A 22,952-nucleotide genomic window follows, 5' to 3' on the forward strand; every position below is an offset into this window, starting at 1 on the left:
AGACCTGTAAGATATTAAACAAACGGTCTTGGAATTCTCTTTCCATCGACATGGATTTTGTTTTGAGCTCATACGAAGGATATATGCCCAATGAAGTCATGTTTTCTGTTTTAGGAAAGTTACCTAAAAATATGAGGGGTATTTTTGTTATTTGCTTACCCTTTCAAATTTAAGAGTTTTTAGTAAATAATTAGGGGTCTAAACTAGTTTTATTAAATATACCCAAATCCATTTACATTAAGGATTTTGAGAGAAGTTTAAAAAGAAGAGAAAAGAAGAAAAGTTCAAGGTGTTCGTCAAGATTCATGAGTTTTGTTGCGGATTTCGCCAAGAATTTAACTTGTATGAGGTATGTGAGTTTTTAAAGTGTTGATTTCTTTCATCAACTTTTCCAATCGTGTTTTTAAATTAGTTAATTCACAAAATGGAAGGTATTAAGTTTTTAGTTAATGTTCTTGAAGTATTGTGTTCGTTCTTGAATTATTATGCGTTTGATGAGTACTTGAGATAATCATATTAATTTTAAGAGGTGTAGTTTAGCAGAATCTTGTGTACTTTTGTGGAGTAGTCAATTCTAAGTGATTGAGAAAGAAACCGTCCGATTCAGGTGAATTATGGTTAGAATCGAGAGAAATTTTTTTTTGGGGTTTTAGGACGACGAACCACCTATGTATTAGTAATGGTCTTTAAATCGCTAATTTACTTTAAAAAAGGAAAACATCGTGATGACTCAAAAATTAATTAATTAATTTAGTTTTGAAAGAATTTTTATAATAAATTTTTTTTAAAGGTGTTGCTACCTCATTTTATGAAAAACTATGGAACTAATTAATTAACTTACTAAAATAATGTCTACGAAACCGATAAATTTTTAGTAAGGGATTAAAGTTATTTCAAATGGAAGGTGGTAGACATCCTTTGAAATCAACAATTGTGGGTCCCAACTTAGTTTATTTATTCAAATTGAGGAAGAAATAAAAACAAATATACAAAAATAATAAACATGTTATTTACAAAAGTAAAAAAGTAAAACAATAATATTAAAAACAGCATAAGGTTTTTCTAACATCGATATATACAAAATAATCAATAACGAATATAATTGGTACTTCATTTAAATAGCTCCAACGATTAATTAAGTAACAACTTAAAAAAATAAAAAATAAGTGATTTTATTAACATAGGAGACCTTGGAAATTAATAATAATTTGTTGATCGGCAAATTTTATCATACAGTAATATTAAATTAAAGAAAATTTTCATTTTTTCACAATGGGGAGGATTCGAAAACTCATGGAGATACTTTCTCATTGGTCATTACTAATATGCCATAGAACTCACATTCTATAATGGAAAAATTAAAGGATCAAGTAAATTTAATGCTTTAATAAAGTTTCAATTAACAACTTAATGTAAATATAATCAAAACAACACATATAAGATTAATGAAAATTACCTAAAATGTAAATATTGATTAAAAAAAAATAAGATAACCTGACCTAACCCAAAAAGCATTTCAGCCAACAAAAACTAGAGAAACTGTGTCAATAATATATTATACTAAATTTTAAACAATGTCATACAAAATACACGAAGATGTCATTTATCGTAAAGTGTCGATACAATTACTATAACACATCTTTAAACAACAGTGAAACTAATGAACCAATAATTGATACTTCCAAAGAAATTAATAATTCTCCCTTCGTCCATATTAGATTGTTATGTTACGATTTTCGAAAAACAATTTGACTAATTTTTAAAGTTAAATTATATAACATTAATTCGATACTATAAACAAAAAGAATTAGATCGAAAACTATATGAAAATTACTATAAGTTGCAATTTTTTGCATATCAATCTATCGAAAAAACATCTTAAAATGTTAGTCAACATTTTTATAGTTTGACTCTAAAACTAAAAACCTTCAACATTCTCAATCAAATCCAGAAATAATACTAACAATCACAAATTGCTCAACACAAAAGAACAAGAATGTAATAAAAAATAACACATAAAGTAACGATACAAATCTAAAATAATTAAGTAAGTAACTAAATTAAAAAGGGAAAAGAGAAAGACTACTTTTGTTGTCGGGAGGTGGGCTCGTTTTTTATCACAGCTTTGAGCTCAGTAAATCATGGTTTGTTCTCTGTTGTTTAGAGAGGGTGTTGGATCTTACTTGTTTTCCACATTGTTTGTTTGGATTTTTCGAGCTTGCTGGAGGCTGATTTGAGAAGATTTTTACCGATGATGACGTTGTTGTTGCCAGAATCGATGCTTAACAAATGAAAATTAAAAAAAAAAAGCAGAAAAGGGAAGGGCTCTGGTTTTTCTGTTTAGCTCCAATTTATATGATCTACTACCAGAAAAAATGGGAGAAATTAAAGCTGTTTTTTTTGTTTTTTTTTATAGTGGTGTTCTAAAGAGAGTTAACGGGTTGCTATGGAGGAATGACCAATGGTGGATCTGTGCTGGTTTGACTTTTGGGGTTTGAGGCGGTGGAGGCTGCATTCGTTTTGGTCCATTTCTAGTGGTATTGGAAGTTGTTGAGTCTCTGTAGTTGAAGAAACATAAGAGGAAACAGATGGAGGTCATTCTCGGTATTATTCCGGCAAGATTTTGCTGGTAAAAAGTGGAGAATATGGTGAAGGGGAATGGGTCTTTTGGTGGAGCTTTTTATGTTGAAGTGGCAAAGCTCGGAGCTCACTTCTACAAGGCCTTTTTGTATGGTTTTCCCCGTGGACTTGGAGAAAGAGGAATGGTTTTTGTGCGGTTGTTTTGAGTGTTTTGAGAGAGCTGCTAGGAGCAATGAACAGGTGAAGAGTTTGTTCTTGTGACCATCGGAAAAATGATAAAATGAACGGGCCGGATTTCCGAAGAGCTACAGTAAACTATTCATTGGTAAATTTTGAACAGTTTTGAATTTCTTCAAACCTAAAAACTATAAAACCCCTACGTTTTATCCACCACCACCTTTAGTACCTAATCAAAACATAAATAGAAAAAAATTATACAATGGGCTGAAATTGTGGGTTTGAGATTATGACCTAAAATTGTTGGTTAAATGTCACGACCCAAACCGGGTTGCGACTGACACCCACACTTACCCTCCTATGTGAGCGAACCAACCAATCTAAACCTTAACATTTCAATATAATATAACAGAAAGTAATGCGGAAGACTTAAACTCATAAGTAAAAATAAATAATCAACTTCTATAACTCAAAAACTTATCATTATCCCCAGAAACTGAAGTCATCATCACAAGAACATCTACTTTAAACTACTAATTCTAAGAGTTTCTAAGAAGCTAAAAATACATAGGAAGCTAGTCCATGTCGGAAGTTCAAGGCATCAAGACATGAAGGAGAAGATCCAGTCCAAGCTAGAAGCGTTAGCTCACCCTGACGATCCGGTGTGACGAAGACTGGCTTGAGTTACTATTGAGTCGAAGATGACGGCACGTTTGCTGCACTCCACAAATAACAAGAAGAAAAACATAAAAGTAGGGGTCAGTACAACCCACGGGTACTGAGTAGATATCATCGGTCAACTCAAAATAGAGAACAGTATATATCAAGTAATATCATAAATCAACTATAAACCTCAACATGTGGCAACAACAAGTACTATAATCATCAGTAAGTACCATCAAGTTCATCCATGAGGGCTCAAGCCTCAACACCATACTCATTTGGGAATTAAGTTTTATTAAATTGAGTATATTATCATCTTCCAAGATTCATTATCTTTCTTCCTCTTGTGTCGGTACGTGACACTCTGATCCCCTACTACTATGTGTCGGTACGTGACACTCCGATCCCCTAATTCTATGTGTCGGAACGTGACACTCCGATCCCCTACATGTGTCGGTACGTGACACTCCGATCCCCTACATGTGTTGGAACGTGACACTCCGATCCCCTACATGTGTCGGTACGTGACACTCCGATCCCCTCATTCTATGTGTCGGAACGTGACACTCCGATCCACTAATACTATGTGTCGGTACGTGACACTCCGATCCACTAATACTATGTGTCGGAACGTGACACTCCGATCCACTAATACTATGTGTCGGAACGTGACACTCCGATCCACTAATATCATTCTGTAAATCATCAAGCCTTCTCTATACCAAGGCATCATCAATCCCATTATTTTAATTCATCAAGCCTTCTTCTATACCAAGGCATCATCATTAATAATGTATATTAAAGTTTCTTTTCAAGATTTGGGATTCAATATTTTCATCATGCTTATCTTATCACAATCACATAATCATATTCATGCAAACATACCATTAAGCATATAGTAGGGTTTACAATACTACCAACACATATCATTCACTATTAAGAGTTTACTTATGAAAGCATGAAAACCGTAACCTACCTCCACCGAAGAATTGAAATCAAGCAAGTTAATCCTCAAAGCTTGGTGTTTTCCTCTTCTTCTCGATCGTTTCTCTCTCTCCCTTCTTGTTCTTTCTATTTTCTTATTCAAACCCTCTTTCTTTTACCCTAATTAGTATATAATTAAGAATAAAAGATGGCAATAATACCCCACTAATTAACTTAGGGTTACCTCCTTTAACCCCCAAGAATTTGAGTTATTAATATAAACCCACAAAATCTATAATTAAGGAAGGAATAGTCAAAAATTGTCCCTTAAAACGTGTAAGGAAATCCGATTCTGCCTGGGATTTGCGCAACCTGTGACGGGCCGTCGTGCCTGCGTCGGTCCGTCCTGCAGGTCGTCGCAGAGTTCAGAGACCCAAATTTCCACCAAGGGTCTGTGACGGTCCGTCACACCTGTGACGGTCCGTCCTGCCATTCCGTCACAAAGTTCAGAGAGTCGATTTTTAGTACCCAATTTAAGATTTTCTAAGTGTTTTGAAACGAGACCCTGCGACGGTCCGTCGTGGGGTCCGTCGCCTCAGCCTGTTTTTCCAGAATAAAATCTGCTGCTCAAAACGACTAAACAGGTCGTTACAATAGATACCAATTTACCCATCGTTCGTCCCCGAACGATCACAAGAAGAAAAACAGGGGCGAGAAGGAGCACCTAAATCTTTAAACAGATGTGGGTATCTTTCTTGCATATCTGCCTCCTTCTACCAAGTGGCTTCTTCAACTGGTCGATTCTTCCATTGCACCTTGATGGATGCAATCTCTCTTGACCTCAACTTGCGAACTTCTCTATCTAAAATAGCAACAGGCTCCTCCTCATAAGACAAGTTCTCATCAAGCAAAACTGAATCCCAACGGATAATGTAGTTTCCATCCCCATGGTATCTTTTCAACATCGGCACATGGAATACCGGATGTACTCCGGACAGCCCTGGAGGCAAGGCTAACTCATAAGCCACCTCTCCTACTCGCTTAAGTACTTCAAATGGTCCAATGTACCTTGGACTTAGTTTACCCCTTTTACCAAACCGCATCACCCCTTTCATTGGTGAAACTTTCAACAAGACTTGTTCACCCTCCATGAACTCTAAGTCTCTAACCTTTCGATCTGCATATTCTTTTTATCTACTTTGCGCCGCTAGAAGCTTTTCTTGAATAGACTTCACTTTCTCTATCGAATCCCTCAAAAGGCCAGTACCCCAAGGCCTAACCTCAAATGCATCAAACCAACCAATGGGAGACCTACATCTCCTACCATACAATGCTTCAAATGGAGCCATATCAATGCTTGAGTGATAGCTATTATTGTATGAAAACTCCGCTAAGGGTAAGAAGCTATCCCAATGGCCACCAAATTCTATCACACACGCACGAAACATATCCTCCAACACTTGAATCGTTCGCTCAGACTGACCATCGGTCTGGGGATGGAACGCAGTACTAAGGTCCAACCTAGTACCCAATTCTGCATGCAATGTTTTCCAAAACTTAGAAGTAAACTGCGTACCTTTATCTGATATGATGGATAGTGGAACCCCATGCAATCGCACCACTTCCGAGATGTAAAGTTTGACTAACTTTTCTGCATTGTAAGTCACCTTGACCGGAATGAAATGAGCAGATTTAGTTAACCTATCAACAATCACCCAAATGGAGTCATACTTACCCATTGTCTTCGGAAGACCAACCACAAAATCCATTGCAATTCTTTCCCACTTCCATTCCGGAATGGGCATTCTCTGAAGTGTTCCTCCGGGCCTTTGGTGTTCACACTTTACTTGTTGACAGTTTGGACACTTGGCAATAAAGTCAACAATATCACGCTTCATTCTACTCCACCAAAAGTGTTGCTTTAGGTCACGATACATCTTGGTTGCACCCGGATGTATAGAATACCTTGAACTATGAGCCTCTGTCAGAATAGTGTTGATCAAATTATCGACGCGGGGTACACATACCCTTCCCTTGATTCTCAAAAAACCTTCCTCATCGATTTGTGCTTCCTTAGCCTCTCCTCGCAATACTTTATCTTGAATTCTGCGCAGTTTCTCATCATCAGACTGTCTTCCCTTAATCTTGTCAAGAAAGGAAGATCTTGCCTCCACAGAAGCCAACAATCCTCCCCTCTCATTTACTTCTAATCTCATCAAGTCATTAGCTAGAGTTTGAACCTCTCTAGCCAGTGGGCGTCTAGAAGCTTGCAAGTGAGCTAGGCTTCCCATGCTTCCCGCCTTTCTACTTAAATCATCCGCTACAACATTCCCCTTCCCCGGATGATACAAAATAGTGATGTCGTAGTCCTTCAGTAGTTCCATCTATCTCCTCTGTCTTAAGTTCAAATCTTTCTGAGTAAAGACATACTGAAGGCTACGATGATCCGTGTAGACCTCACACTTAACCCCATATAAATAGTGTCTCCATTGCTTTAATGCAAACACTACCACAGCCAATTCCAAATCATGAGTTGGATAGTTACGTTCATGCACTTTTAATTGTCTTGAAGCATAAGCAATCACACTCTTCTCTTGCATTAGTACTGCACCCAACCTAGAATAGGATGCATCACAATAAACAATGAAGTTCTTACCCTCTACTGGCAAGGAAAGGATAGGTGCGGTAGTCAACAAAGTCTTGAGCTTCTGAAAGCTTTCCTCACATTCGTCCGACCATACAAATGGAACATTCTGCTTAGTCAAGTTCGTCAATTGGGAAGCAATAGAAGAGAATCCCTTGACAAATCGACGGTAGTAGCTAGCTAACCCAACAAAGCTCCTTATTTCTGACACATTAGTAGGTCTTACCCAATTCTTCACTGTCTCAATCTTAGAAGGATCCACCATCACTCCATCCTTAGAAACCACGTGCCCCAAGAAGGACACTGCATCTAGCCAAAACTCACACTTAGAGAACTTGGCATAAAGCTTTTTCTCCCTCAACATTTCCAATACCATTCTCAAATGCTCTTCATGTTCCTTCTTGCTCTTTGAGTATACCAATATATCATCAATAAATACGACCACGAAGAGGTCCAAATATGGCTTAAAAATCCCGTTCATCAAGCTCATGAACGCAGCAGGGGCATTCGTAAGACCAAAGGACATCACTACAAATTCGTAATGCCCATACCTCGTTCGAAAAGCAGTCTATGGCACATCCGTTGCCCGTATTTTCAATTGATGATAACCGAATCTCAAGTCAATCTTAGAGAAGACACAAGCACCTTGTAACTGATCGAACAAGTCATCAATGCGGGGAAGAGGATACTTGTTCTTTATGGTTACCTTGTTTAGTTGTCTGTAGTCTATACACATTCGAAAACTCCCATCCTTCTTCTTTACAAACAAAACCGGAGCACCCCAAGGGGATGCACTTGGTCTAATGAAGCCTTTGTTCAATAACTCTTGAAGTTGTGCCTTTAACTCTCTTAACTCCGCGGGAGCCATTCTATAAGGGGGTATAGAAATGGGGCGAGTACCGGGTTCAGGATCAATACAGAAGTCAATATCCCTATCCGGTGGCATACCAGGAAGATCTGCAGGGAACACATCCAGAAACTCACGAACTACTGAAACCGACTCAATCGAAGGTACTTGGGTAGTGTCATCCTTGAGATGTGCCAAGAAAGCTACACCCTTTACTAATCATTTTCTTAGCACGAAGAAAGGAGACGACGCGGACCGGATTGGAAGTGTAGTCACCCTCCCACACTAACGGGTCTATCCCAGGCTTGGCTAACGTCACCGTTTTAGCATTACAATCCAAGATTGCAAATTGCGGAGAAAGCCAAGTCATACCCAGAATCACATCAAAATCATCCATTGCCAAGATAACCAAATCTACATAAGTGTTGCTCCCCACAAAGTTTACAACACAAGACCTATATACCTTTTCAACTACCACAGACTCACCCACCGGAGTAGAAACACGAATAGGCATATCAAGAAATTCACAATGTAAATTTAGACCATTAGCAAATGAGGAAGATACATAAGAAAACGTGGATCCAGGATCAAACAATACAGAAGCCATGCAATTACAAACAAGAAGATTACCTGTGATGACAGCATCAGATGCCTCCGCTTCAGACCGCCCAGGGAAAGCGTAACAATGGGCCCTATCGTTCGTCTGTCCATTGCCCCTACCATGTTGTGATGTAGTGGCCCCAGTTTGCCCATTACCTCTGCCGTTTTGGTGACCACCATTACCTCGACCACCACGTCCTCCAGAATAACGGCCTCTACCATGACCACCTCTACCTCTAGCTATTGGGGGTCTATAACTTTGTCTGGGACAATTTTTCCTAATATGTCCAATCTCCCCACATCCATAACATTCTCTGGAGTCAATCATAGGCCCCTCGGAGAAGTGTTGACCGGTCTGAGGTGGTCCCCCAACTACAGTCTATAGTGAAGACTGAATTGGTCGGACTGAGTAACTTCCCGAACCCTGTCCTCTAGTGTAAGAACCATTAAACTCACCTCCCTTTCGAAGCCTTTTTGATGTCGATGTTGTGGTGAAGTCGTCTGGCTTCACTCCTTCCACTTCTATCACAAAGTCTACCACTTCTTGGAAGGATTTTGCCGTTGCCGCTACCTGTAAGGCCGAAATCCGCAATTCTGACCTCAACCCCTTCACAAATCGGCGAATCCGCTCTTGAGGACTGAAACAGAGTTGAGTGGCATATCTGGATAGTGAACGTAACTTAGCCTCATAAGCATTAACCGACATCCTACCTTGCTCTAGGATTAGGAACTCATCCCTTTTCCTATCCCTCAAAGTCCGAGGGATATACTTCTCCATAAACAAGCTAGAGAACGAGGCCCAAGTCATAGGTGGTGCCTCTATTGGTTGACACTCAATATGTGACCGCCACCACATTTTGGCGTTCCCTTGAAACTGATAAGTCACAAACTCCACACCAAACCGTTCTACTATACCCATCTTGTGTAGTAGCTCGTGACAGTCAACCAGAAAATCATAAGCATCCTCCGATTCAGCACCCTTGAAGACCGGAGGTTTCAATTTCAAGAACTTACTGAAAAGTTCATGCTGATCACTTGTCATTACAGGCTCTGTAATCAGACAAGGAAATGTGTCTATTTCCAATGGAACATCCATGCGGGGAGCCATAGTAGCCGCATGTTGTACCTCCGGAGCCTGAGGTGCTGGTGCAGAAAACACTGGGGGTGTCTGGCCCTGATCAGATAACCCGATAAGATAAGCAGAACCTGATTGATCATCTCTGGGGTAGGTTGGGGTGGCAATCCCTCATTCTGCACTTGTTCAGTTTCCCCATCCTCCCCTTCTCTTATTACTTCCTCAGTCGGTGGAGGAGTCACTACCCTAGTATCAGATGGGCTAGGTGCTCGTCCTCTTCCCCTAGAGGACGTCCTCCCACGACCTCTACCACGGCCCCTTGCCGCTGTTCTTCCTCGAGCCACAGCCCCAGTGGCTGGCTTAGTTGTTTCTTGTCTGGCCGGTGTTGGTGTTGACGTAGTCGTTGCTCTAGTTCTAACCATATGCGAAAGAGAGTGAAGATGGTCAGATACCAATTCGTATCGCCTAGATACCAATTGGACTCAAGTAGTAGCACGAAAGAAAGAATGAAAGAGTGAAATTTTTCCTAAAGTCTTATAGCCTCTCAAGGAAAAGTAAAGGCGTCCCCCTACCGTTCCTTAAGACTCTACTAGACCTGTTCTTGTGTGATGAGACCAACGAACCTAGTGCTCTGATACCAAGTTTTGTCACGACCCAAACCGGGTTGCGACTGGCACCCACACTTACCCTCCTATGTGAGCGAACCAACCAATCTAAACCTTAATATTTCAATATAATATAACAGAAAGTAATGCGGAAGACTTAAACTCATAAGTAAAAATAAATAATCAACTTCTATAACTCAAAAACTTATCATTATCCCCAGAAACTGGAAGTCATCATCACAAGAACATCTACTTTAAACTACTAATTCTAAGAGTTTCTAAGAAGCTAAAAATACATAGGAAGCTAGTCCATGTCGGAAGTTCAAGGCATCAAGACATGAAGGAGAAGATCCAGTCCAAGCTAGAAGCGTTAGCTCACCCTGACGATCCGGTGTGACGAAGACTGGCTTGAGTTACTGTTGAGTCGAAGATGACGGCACGTTTGCTGCACTCCACAATTTACAAGAAGAAAAACATAAAAGTAGGGGTCAGTACAACCCACGGGTACTGAGTAGATATCATCGGTCAACTCAAAATAGAGAACAGTATATATCAAGTAATATCATAAATCAACTATAAAACTCAACATGTGGCAACAACAAGTACTATAATCATCAGTAAGTACCATCAAGTTCATCCATGAGGGCTCAAGCCTCAACACCATACTCATTTGGGAATTAAGTTTTATTAAATTGAGTATATTATCATCTTCCAAGATTCATTATCTTTCTTCCTCTTGTGTCGGTACGTGACACTCCGATCCCCTACTACTATGTGTCGGTACGTGACACTCCGATCCCCTAATTCTATGTGTCGGAACGTGACACTCCGATCCCCTACATGTGTCGGTACGTGACACTCCAATCCCCTACATGTGTCGGAACGTGACACTCCGATCCCCTACATGTGTCGGTACGTGACACTCCGATCCCCTAATTCTATGTGTCGGAACGTGACACTCCGATCCACTAATACTATGTGTCGGTACGTGACACTCCGATCCACTAATACTATGTGTCGGAACGTGACACTCCGATCCACTAATACTATGTGTCGGAACGTGACACTCTGATCCACTAATATCATTCTGTAAATCATCAAGCCTTCTCTATACCAAGGCATCATCAATCCCATTATTTTAATTCATCAAGCCTTCTTCTATACCAAGGCATCATCATTAATAATGTATATTAAAGTTTCTTTTCAAGATTTGGGATTCAATATTTTCATCATGCTTATCTTATCACAATCACATAATCATATTCATGCAAACATACCATTAATCATATAGTAGGGTTTACAATACTACCAACACATATCATTCACTATTAAGAGTTTACTTATGAAAGCATGAAAACCATAACCTACCTCCACCGAAGAATTGAAATCAAGCAAGTTAATCCTCAAAGCTTGGTGTTTTCCTCTTCTTCTCGATCGTTTCTCTCTCTCCCTTGTTGTTCTTTCTATTTTCTTATTCAAACCCTCTTTCTTTTACCCTAATTAGTATATAATTAAGAATAAAAGATGGCAATAATACCCCACGAATTAACTTAGGGTTACCTCCTTTAACCCCCAAGAATTTGAGTTATTAATATAAACCCACAAAATCTATAATTAAGGAAGGAATAGTCAAAAAACGTCCCTTATAACGTGTAAGGAAATCCGATTCTGCCTGGGATTTGCGCAACCTGTGACGGGCCGTCGTGCCTGCGACGGTCCGTCCTGCAGGTCGTCGCAGAGTTCAGAGACCCAAATTTCCACCAAGGGTCTGTGACGGTCCGTCCTGCCATTCCGTCACAAAGTTCAGAGAGTCGATTTTTAGTACCCAATTTCAGATTTTCTAAGTGTTTTGAAACGAGACCCTGCGACGGTCCGTCGTGCCCGTAACGGTCCATCGTGGGGTCCGTCGCCTCAGCCTGTTTTTCCAGAATAAAATCTGCTGCTCAAAACGACTAAACAGGTCGTTACATTAAATATAACATATGTGTATAGAATTTTTATATGTATTTTTCACTATTTTTAGACTATCCTAATAGCATCAAAATTAATATTACCAAAAGTAATGAGTAAAATTCATACTAAAAATGTAATGGACTTAACTAATCACCTGTATAAAAAGAAATTTAACAGAAATAATGCCTTAATAAAACTAATAAACAGTTGAACATGTTAAACCAGCTTTGTCAAAAAATAATGTTAATATAATAAACAAATATAAAATTTTGAATTTTTGAAAAGTAATGATAAATATTGATGAACTAATTTAAGATTATTAAAATGTATTGTGAACTATTGAATAAATGGGACGTTAAAGTTACAAATTTTAAAAGGTTAGGCTAAAATAAGGTGTGAATAGGTGGTTGGCGCACCACTCCAGCAATGCAACAAGAATGTTGTTGTGTAGCTTAGGGGCTGTCATCCCCCGCTATTCAGTGCCCCAAAGTCGCGTGCCCCACCCCTTCTTCGTTTAGCCCGCCTGAGTTCTTTAAAAGTTTACCTACTCCTCTTGTATTTTAACTATTCTAGGCTACTTCTAAACATCTTAAAATTATTAATAACATGAACCATAATGTTGAATACATAATTCAAATTCAAGGTCGAGCTAAGAGTCAATTCTTAAGAGTTCTTTGAGTCATTTTAAGAAGTATTTTACAAATTATTTTTAATCATATTTTATATCATTTGAGCACTAAATTGAGAAAGAGTAGAGACGAGTTCACTTTATTTAAAATAATATATGTGAACTGACTATTCCTAAAAACAGTTTTTTATAAATTTAAGAAGATAACAAACACCGTTTTCGAAAGATTTCATGAGCTGTTTTGAGTATTATAGAAACATTTTGAGTAATATTATCAAATATGAGAAAGAAGAAATGTTTTCTTTAAAACATAATGATCTAAGTTATATTTTAGGGTTATCATTGAGCAACAATATGACGAAGAGTTCTAACAACTCACAACCCCCATATATCATGTAGCCAATGTGGGTAAAAAAGGAACATTTTCTTAGATGGTTCCTTTATTGCTTTTTAGCATAAACTAGTAGATCCACTTAGTTAATGAGTTCTATATGCTGCCAAAGTATATAAATTATTCCTATATTGCTTTTCTGGTAGTGTGACTGTATGGTGTATCATCACATATCTCATAGTCATGGTTTTCGGTGACAGAATCTCCAAAACACAGCTTACTATGAATTTTTGCATAAAAACTGAGTTCTATTTTATTTTAAAATACATTGAAATTTGGTTGTATTTTATTTAAGTTCTATTCGTACTTATGTAATATTTTTGATATTCCCTCACGTGATCGTACATTAAATAAACAGAAGCCAGTTGGTCTGCATCATTTTATGATAAAAATAAAGGTAACCAGGATCAACAACTAGCGCTTCATTGATGCAGTTGTGTTTCAGAGTTGTTTTGTTAGCCTCCTTAATTCCGTAGGATCCCTTATTAACTTTTAGTTAATTCCTTTTGTTATTTGGAAGTCGTGAGTCCTTTCACGATGTCTATCTCTATTAGTAGAGGATTTATATATTGATAGACAATAGCTTATGTGTCTTTTCCATTTAAAGTTATATATGTGTAAAGACCTTGACTTACCTCTTTAGTTTGTTGAATATTCTTTGACAACATTCTGAGTTTATTACATGACTTTATCTTCTTAGTTCTTTTAATGTTGAGTAACTCTACCGGTAAGAGTTAACCCTAGAAAAAGGTTCGCTTGGAGCAAAAATGGTTCTAGAGTGTCCGCCATGCCCATGGTGTAGGGTCGGGGCATGACAATATGTGTTTAAATATATATATATATATATATATATATATATATATATATATATATATATATTTATTTGACAAGTGTCGTGTCGGTACATATATAAATATATATATACTACTATATAGTTGGATTAAGTACCACATCGATCCATGTCTTGTAGTGTATTAATCATTGAGGGACTGTATTGGTACTTTTAATTGATGTGAGGATTTTCAGTAGGCTACCAAAACATTTTATATAATATAGTCGATGATGTGGAACTTTAGAAGTTCGAGCTATTTAACAATAATGACTAGAAATTGGTTGTATCTGCTTTCTAAGTTGGGGGTACCAGTTCATATGTCGTATTATGGAAAGGCGTAAGGTGGTGTTAAGGAAATTATTGTGTAACATAGGGGTTTCTGCGAAACAAAGTTTCATTTTTGAAATATAACAATCAAAAAAGGAAAATAGCTATAAACTATAATATACATACTTGGATGGTTTCTCCATATTACAATCATCATTAAATCTAAGAAAAAAAGATGTAATCTTTTGATTATTCTTTTTCATGATAGTCAACTAGAGATCTTCATAATGTTCTTAAATCGATGAAATATTTTTAAAACATCACTATGGATGTACTGTCAAGCTTTATAACAATCTAAGAGATGTGAGATATTGTGGCTTATAACTTGGAGATGAAGAATCCTTTATATGCAGAAGTTTTACATATCACCACTGAATTTGTATGTATTTCTCACCTTTTTTTCTTCTTCTGTTTGGTCTTATGAGAACCCGTTTATATAGTTGTGGACTAGGTTTTTTGGGGGTGTTTTTGTCCTCAAGTAATTTTAGAGGACCTTGGGCTTCAAAAGCATGAGTTAGGCTTGTCTTTTAAACTTAATGCATTGACCCAAATATTATTTTGACTTTAGTTATGTCATATAAACATTAGTTATATCTTAATCAAATTTTAGTAACCAATAATTTGACTTGGTTAATATTTCATGAGCTTAAGGATTAATCCCATGCATTTATCAATAAAGTTTCATTGTCTACATGATTAGGATATGATCTTATATGAATGGAGTTTGTAGTGGACGCATCAAGTGTTACTTAATGAACATTCAGGTCATTTTGTTCGTTTATCAGTCTTTTTATTGTTAAGATATTTTCTGTAGTGACCGTAAGTCATTGATGTGTTGAGACTGACAATTCGGTCAATGAGTTAGTTTTTTGGTTATATTTTTTTTGCAAGTTTCAATATTTTGGATCCTTACAAACTTGAATTGTTGATATCAATAAATTTTTTTGAAATAGATCCCCACAATGAAGTTCTCACAGTTTCTATAACGACCCGCAAGTACACCCTAGAAGTTAGGGAAAACCCTAGGATCGTCACGATGCGTATTTGACCCTTTGGGGTCTGTTACAAGCCCTTTAACTACCGTTCATTACATAGGACATGAAAAGTAGTGCAGAATTATATTTTTCAAAGACATTTAATATAAAAAGGAATTCTTTAATAAATACTAAGAAAATTTTATCGTAACAAGCCAACTTAAAGACAAGACATAATATCTTAGGGAATTCAATTACATGCATGCTTACCCCTTCATTTAACAGATTACACACTTTAACATGTTTTACTTAGTCATATAATTCATCTAGACAAAATCTATTGCATACTTCTCATAATAAGCTCCATAAGTCACAATAAGAACTACAACATCATAATAATCTTACTCCACATAAAATGCCTTCATGGCCTTTTTAACAATACATAAGTGACTTTACATTCATAAAACTCAAGCTCCATGATACATATTTGAAAAACCATCTTCATTATCTATTAATTCCACATATTAGGCTTTAAAAGCAACACTTACAATTCAAACCAAGTATATCCAAATACATCAAGTAAAAACCGTCATCATGAAGGTGGACCGTAAAACTCAAGAGCGTTTCATAAATAGAGCTTAATATCATAACCAACTTACCCTTTATCCAATCTTCGATCACCTATAATAATTTCTTCAAAAATTGATCATAATATAGCCCTTAGGGAAGTATCTAAACGACAAATCAACCCAAAGAAACCAAAGCGAAAAGGCTACAACATCATGCACTTTTAACCCATTCCTTAAGCAAAAAATTTGATAGAAATCATTAACATGTTTACATTGATGTTTTAGCAGTAGATAGAAGAAGTCAGGATTAAAACCCCTTTTTGAAAATCTATTAGAAAGTACTTCTTGAATGGAAGAGAGTTCAAAGATGACTACCATACCACAAATAGGAGAAACCCCACTGATTATTGATGAAGAAACGTCCACCAACAGCCCTCCTAGCTCATTCTTCTGTCTTCGTTTCTATGGAGTTTGAGAGTGTCTTTCAAGAGATTTTGGTTTTAGGAAATGAAGTCTACAATTATGTGTTAGGGTTTGAAACACCTTAATATACCTTAAAGACACTAAAAATATCTTCCAAGGTTCCTAAAATAATTGGGGTGAATTTACCAAACACCTAAAGAAAAGGAAGTTTCTTTAGCAGCATTTGCAGGAAGCACCAATGGATCCTACAAACGGACCGTTTCCCAACCGAGGCCTCGTTGGTGGGGTTTCTGTCGATTGGGACATAGCCTCTTTCATGAGAAGGCCTCCCTACCATGCAGGTCCAGTCTACGTCCAAGGTTGACGGACCGTTTGTTGACAAATGGACCGTCTCTTGTGACTATCCTTGGTCACTACTTGGCAGCTTTTAGCCAAAGGGATGGGGTCCACTTCTAGGGCACCTCGTGGGTCCTAGGTTGGGTCGTACCAGGATGTTAAACCCCTAAAGATAGTCTTCTAGTTCTTAGCAACATCCCATATGAATTTATATTAAAACAAACATGTAAATCTCACCAAAACAAATGAAGACACTCAAGGACAATCTAAGGCACACCTTCAGAAAGACATTGACGTTCTAAAAAGTTTAATCTCCAGACATCACACACTGCCTAACAACACCATTATAAATCATTTAAAACAAAATTAATTCAAGAAATTTTGATGAAGCTCTAGTTCACCTTAGTTCATTCTAGGTTGTTACACTCTACATCACTTAGAACAATATTCTTACTTAAATGACACTATACTCTTTGATGAATATCAAGGACTTACTAGCAGAACTTTACACAACAAATGAAGTCTCAAACATTCATAATCAATGAGCCAACTTACAAGGAACACAATTACACAATTATAAGCACTTCACTAAGCAACACACACATCTTTTGGAAGATAATTTCCACACTTGAAAACACATTCTCATTATTCATTCATGGAGGAACCACATTCTCAAACATTAAGCATGCTCATAACATCATATCTAAACACATTAAAACCATTGCTTATGAAAATATAGTTTCTCAAATTTTTGAACCTCTTAACAGTGAAACATGCTAAAAACCCATTAATTCCTTTTTCAAATAATTCTAACATGAAGGCATGTCAACATGACAGATATCATCATACTAACTCTCATTATGACATGATAATACAACTTTGAAGTAATTAAAAACTATCATTAGATACACTTTAACAAGAGAAAAATAGGTTGACTACCATTTCTACCAATGTGACCATAATATCATCAAGATCATACAAAACATATATCATCAATGGCACTCATAACATAAAAAGATATGTAACTCTTACGAATACGCAAGACTCTTAACCAATACAAAACTATGAAGGATTTTTGTCTCAAAGTTTGATGAAGGATAGAAGAAAAGATAAGGATATCAACTACCTTTTTACTCAACTCAATATCCCCCACATAGGCTAAATCCATCTTTAAGATCTCATACTTCAAAGTACCACTATACTTCTCAAATGGTAGGAACTCAGACTACCCTCAACTCATGCGCATCAAGACTAAAAATCAACCTTCCAAGTCAAGAATAACACTTTCCTCTTAGGATTCAATATTAGATATACTCTTTTTAAACATAACCTCATTCAACTCTTAAACATCACTTATCTTAACTCATGGAATAAAATCCCATCTTACTCACAACATTACCACATTCTTTCAACACTCTCATAATTTAAACCTTAATTCTTCTATTATCATTGTACACATTCATAAGATAACTCATGTTCCCCAAAAAGGAATTCACTCAACCATTTTAACTCTTACCATGCTTAAAACTACATCACAATAAAAATACACATCATAATACTTCCAACCTTATAAGTCACACATAGTAATTAATGCATCACATCACAATCCTCACAACTAACCTTTACATCTACTCTTCGAGCCTCAAAACATCATAGCATCAAAACTCACCTTTCTCTCCCTCAACATAGATACATCTCCCTTTCAAAGCAATCACACCTAGAAAACCACCGGACAAAGGAGAAGAAGAGAGAGATATTATGGAGTTAAGTTCTATGGAAAGATACAAGAGCAATGACGAAAGTGAAATTCTATCATCCTATAGTCTCTTGTCCATGGATGTATCATGAGTCACACCAATGACCAACACTTTACTAGACGTGGCTTATGAGAATTTTAGACCCTAAACTACTTCCCAATTAAGTAAAACTTACATGAATATAGAAGTAAAACAATATAAGAATCATCATTTAACACTTAGAGAATTGTTTCCATAATTTTAGCAAAAAGAACAATTTTACAATAAAGTACCCAAATATTACGATGAACTCCTTAGCATTATAGTTAATTCTATTTAACCAAAAACTGTGAACTCCAAAAGTCAAGCTAAGAGAAAGTGAACATATTTCTATAAGAGTTTACCTAGATAAGGTGATCCTAAGACTCACCAAGGTAAGACATGAAGGAAACACCCATACACCTTCTTCAATACACATCTAGGTGATCCCAAAGACTACCCTTTCAAGGCTTACTCGCGCGGGAGAACAAGTCCCCACTCAATGAAAAGACATTATAAGAACACTCAAACGGCACAACAAGACTTCCCTTTTAGAATGCCTACTTAGTGCAATGAGTAGATGGAATCCCATTACACCACCTATTCTAAGTAGTACACTCTTTTAGAAGACTTAGCTCTTTCAATTCATATAAGACACACCAAGACTCCTATTTTGAATTGTCTACTTAGTGTAATGGATAGCTAGAGTCCCATACCACCACCTGTCCTATATAGTATGTTCTTTTAGAAAACTTAGTTCAAATACGTCATATAAAACACCAACACTTCCTTTTCGGAATGTTTACTTAGTGCAATGGATAGATGGCGAACCATTTCACCACCTACACTAAGTAGTACATTCTTTTTGGAGACAGTTCATTCATTCTTTTGATAAATTTAGATTAACTTACATAGACAAGGAGAGCTAGACATGTAATTCCTATACTATCCTTATCGGATGAGGGATCCCCACTTGCCTAGGTTGGATCAATCTCTTAGCTTTTACATTGGTTTTCAAATAGCTACACCTGTGTGGGCATACAGTTAAGGGATAAGTATATTTCTACTAAGTAACTCATTTTCTAGTAATGAGGAGTACTAATCTTGGGAGATACATTGGAAAACAACATCTCAACTCACGAAGTGTAGCCTACTCTTCTTCATATCCTCTCGGTGCAAGGCATAACTCCCGTGGATTCCAAACATTATAAACTATGGGTTAAGGATAACTAGTGGACACCACATCTCAACTCAAAAAGGGTATCCATCCTCCTACCTATCTTAGAAAGCTTTAGTAAGATAACGAGGTAATACTAAACACTTCATCTCAACTCACGAAGAGTGTTCACCCCAAAACTCCCCTTTTCATTTACATTCTTCAACTTCATTCATTAATCATTCAAAGTGTGTCTATTTGTGTATATATGTGAACACACATTACACATATCATCATTTCATGTACATTCAATTCTATACATGCGTAGACCACATTCATCACATTACACACTTTAAAATGCTTCACCTAGTAATATAATTCATCTACACATAATCTCTAGCATACTTCTCATAATAAGCTTCATAAGTCACATTAACAATAATAACATCATAATAATCTTATTTCACATAATATGCCTTCATGGCCTCTTTCACAATACACAAGTAACTTTAAATTCATATAACCCAAGCTTCATGACACACGTTACAAGAACCATCTTATTATAACTTTATTTACCACATTAGTCCTTTAAAGCCACACATACAATACATACACAAAAAATATCTAAATTCATCAAGTAATGACCGCCAACAAGAAGGTTTACCATACCACTCAAGAGTATTTTATAAATAAAGCTGAATAACATAACTAACTTGCCCTAAATCCTAGCTTCCATAATTTATAATAATTTCTTCAACAATTCTTCATATTATAGCCGTTAGGACAGTATCTAAAAAACAACATCAACCCAAAGAAATAAAATCTCAAAGACTACAAAATCATGCTTATTTAACCCATTCCTTAAGACATAATTTGATAAATAGATTTAACATGTTCTCATAGAAGTTTTAGCATTAGAATAAGTAACTAACATTACAAATATCGTATTTGAATCATTTAAAATATTTTCATGCAAGACCCCTGTTTAGAGTAACGGATCGAAAAAGTTAGGGTTAGAAACCCTTTTTAAAAATATATTAGAAAGGACTCCTTGAATGGAAGAGATTTCAAGGATGACTACCATACCTCGAGTAGAAGAAACCCCACTAATTACTGATGAAGAAACATCCATCAACATCCCTTTTAGTTTCTTCTTGAGTCTTACTTCTATGGAGTTTTAGAGAGTCTTTCAAGAGAGAGGGTTTTGGGTTTCAGGAAATGAAGTCTAAAATATTAGGTTTTAGGGTTTGAAACAACTTAATATACCTTAAAGACTCTAAAAATATAATCTAAGGTTCCTAAAATACTTGGGGTGAATATACCAAACACCTAAAGCCAAGAAGTCTTTTTAGCAGCTTTTGCAGGCAGCATCAACGGATCCCACAAACGGACCGTTTCCCAACTGACACCCCGTTGTGGGGGTCTGTCTGTTGGGACTTAGCCTCTATCCTAATAAGGCTTTCTTGCCTTGCAAATCCAATCGACCCCAAAGGTTGACGGGTCGTTTGTTGACTAACGAACAATCCCTTATAGTCATCGTTGGTCACTACTTTGCTGCTTCAAGCCAAAGGGATGGGATCCACTCTTATGGCCCTTCATGGGTCATAGGTGAGGTTGTAACTGAATGTTTAACCCTGAATATAGTCGTCTAGGGCTTAGCATCATCCCAAATCATTTTTGATTAAAAGGAACACGTAAATCTTAACAAAACACATGAATACACTCAAGCACAAACTAAGGCACACCTTGTGAACGTCATGGAAGTTCTCGGACGTTTCACCTCCAAGCTTCACACACTGCATAAGAACACAATTTTAACACATTTTAACACAAAATAAATGCAAGAAACATTAAGGAATCCCTATTTCATCTTAGTAAATTTTAAGGTGTTACAATATTTTTAGCTCTAAAATCATCATTTTTGTTTAGATGCACCTTGGGTTAAGGCCTCAAGACATCCTTCCTGAGTTACTCCCATTAAGCGTTTTGAACTGGAATCTTAAGGCAAGGCTTGACATTCATCAAAATTATTAATAAAAACGCTCAAGTGAGAATTTTGTCAACGCGATTAGCTATAAAATGTCAGGTTTTCTTTACAACAACCTTTCTTGTAGTTCCAAGGCTTGTAGTTTTTTTAAGCCATATCATTAATTTTAGCTTAGAGTTGACCTTGAATGTTGGACTCACTTATAAAGTAGATGACCTTGTACAAAATTTTTGATGATATATTGAGCCACGAATGAAAAAATATCACGGGCTAGCATATTTATTTGGCACGCACGAGGTTTTAAATGTGTCTTGAGGACCCTGTTAGATAATTGATGTCTTAAAATATATATTAGTATGCTAGTCGCTGGTGCATCCCTGTGAGATTTTCATGTTCCCACGACTAGGTCGCGTTCATGGGGTGTTGGTTATTTGTTGAGCCCAAGGACGTGTGGAAAGTAGTTGTGTTTGCGAGGGGGCGTGGCATCACAGAGACCTAAGGCTTTCCTAGATGCATTCAGGTTCACGTTAATGATGAAATTTCATTAGTCTTTAAGTTAAGACTAGTGATGCAATCAACCCCATTCCACAATCTTCCCAAATACATGTCTCCCTCATTTTAGCTCTGATTAAAGAGAGTCAAAGTCAAAAAGTTCTTTATAGCTTGAGGTTACATGGGTTACTAGTCGGATGTCATTGGTAGACCTCTGGTTAAGCTAAAAGCCATATTTTACTAAAGGTCTTGTGATCTTCTTTGTATTATTTTGGTATAGTTATTGAATAAGTCTATTTCTTGTTGTCCTTGGGCCCAAATTGTGATCCATCTTATAATACAAGTTTGGGGCACTATTTTGAGCCTTTTGAAGGAGTCAATTTTGATATTCCCAAAATCGGTCCCACTTTCTTATTTTTAGTAAATTTTGGGGTTGTTTCCAATTATTATGAAGTTGGGGTCTAAATTACCATGATTATTTTGTGATTGATAATTTAATAGTGTGACAGTATTCGAAGGCGTTTCTATAAAACCCACATTGAAATGATATGTAATTACAACTTTTTTCAAGATCTGATGACATTTCCAACATAGCCACAAATGAGATGTGGACTGACATGCGGTTGAGTAGTAGGTAGGTCTCGTATTTGAGTCTAAGACAAAATAATATTGTAGTCAAACATTTAGAATCATGGTAGAGATGTATGACTCGTAGGTGGACCCACGGACCGTATATGGATCGTTCATATGGAGTCCAAAAATAAAGGTCTATGCTCACCTGTTGCCCACCCAGAACGATATGGGGTTTGACAAACAGACTGCAGGTGTAGCCGTTTGTGAGGTCGGAAGTTATTCTTAAGAAGGGCTTTATGGTCATTTCTTAACTACTCAAACCCAATACTATGTCGTTTTACCTTCTATCCTAGGCCATATATAAATACTTTTACCCCAAAGCCACCCAATTCCCCTCAAATTCCCAAATAAAGATCAAGTC

General features: G+C 36.8%; 1 protein-coding gene across 1 annotated transcript in view; it reads left to right on the forward strand.

The window, feature by feature from the left end:
* The first annotated feature begins 2,645 nt into the window (after window positions 1-2,645).
* LOC138348798 (uncharacterized) overlaps window positions 2,646-22,952 on the forward strand; it is a 63,533-nt gene continuing 43,226 nt past the window's right edge. Inside the window, exon 1 of the mRNA XM_069298378.1 lies at window positions 2,646-2,776. Within this exon, the coding sequence (XP_069154479.1) occupies window positions 2,646-2,776 (131 nt within the window). The remainder of the gene's footprint in view (window positions 2,777-22,952) is intronic.

Source organism: Solanum lycopersicum, chromosome 5, assembly GCF_036512215.1.
Source record: "Solanum lycopersicum chromosome 5, SLM_r2.1".
Lineage (NCBI taxonomy): Eukaryota > Viridiplantae > Streptophyta > Magnoliopsida > Solanales > Solanaceae > Solanum > Solanum lycopersicum.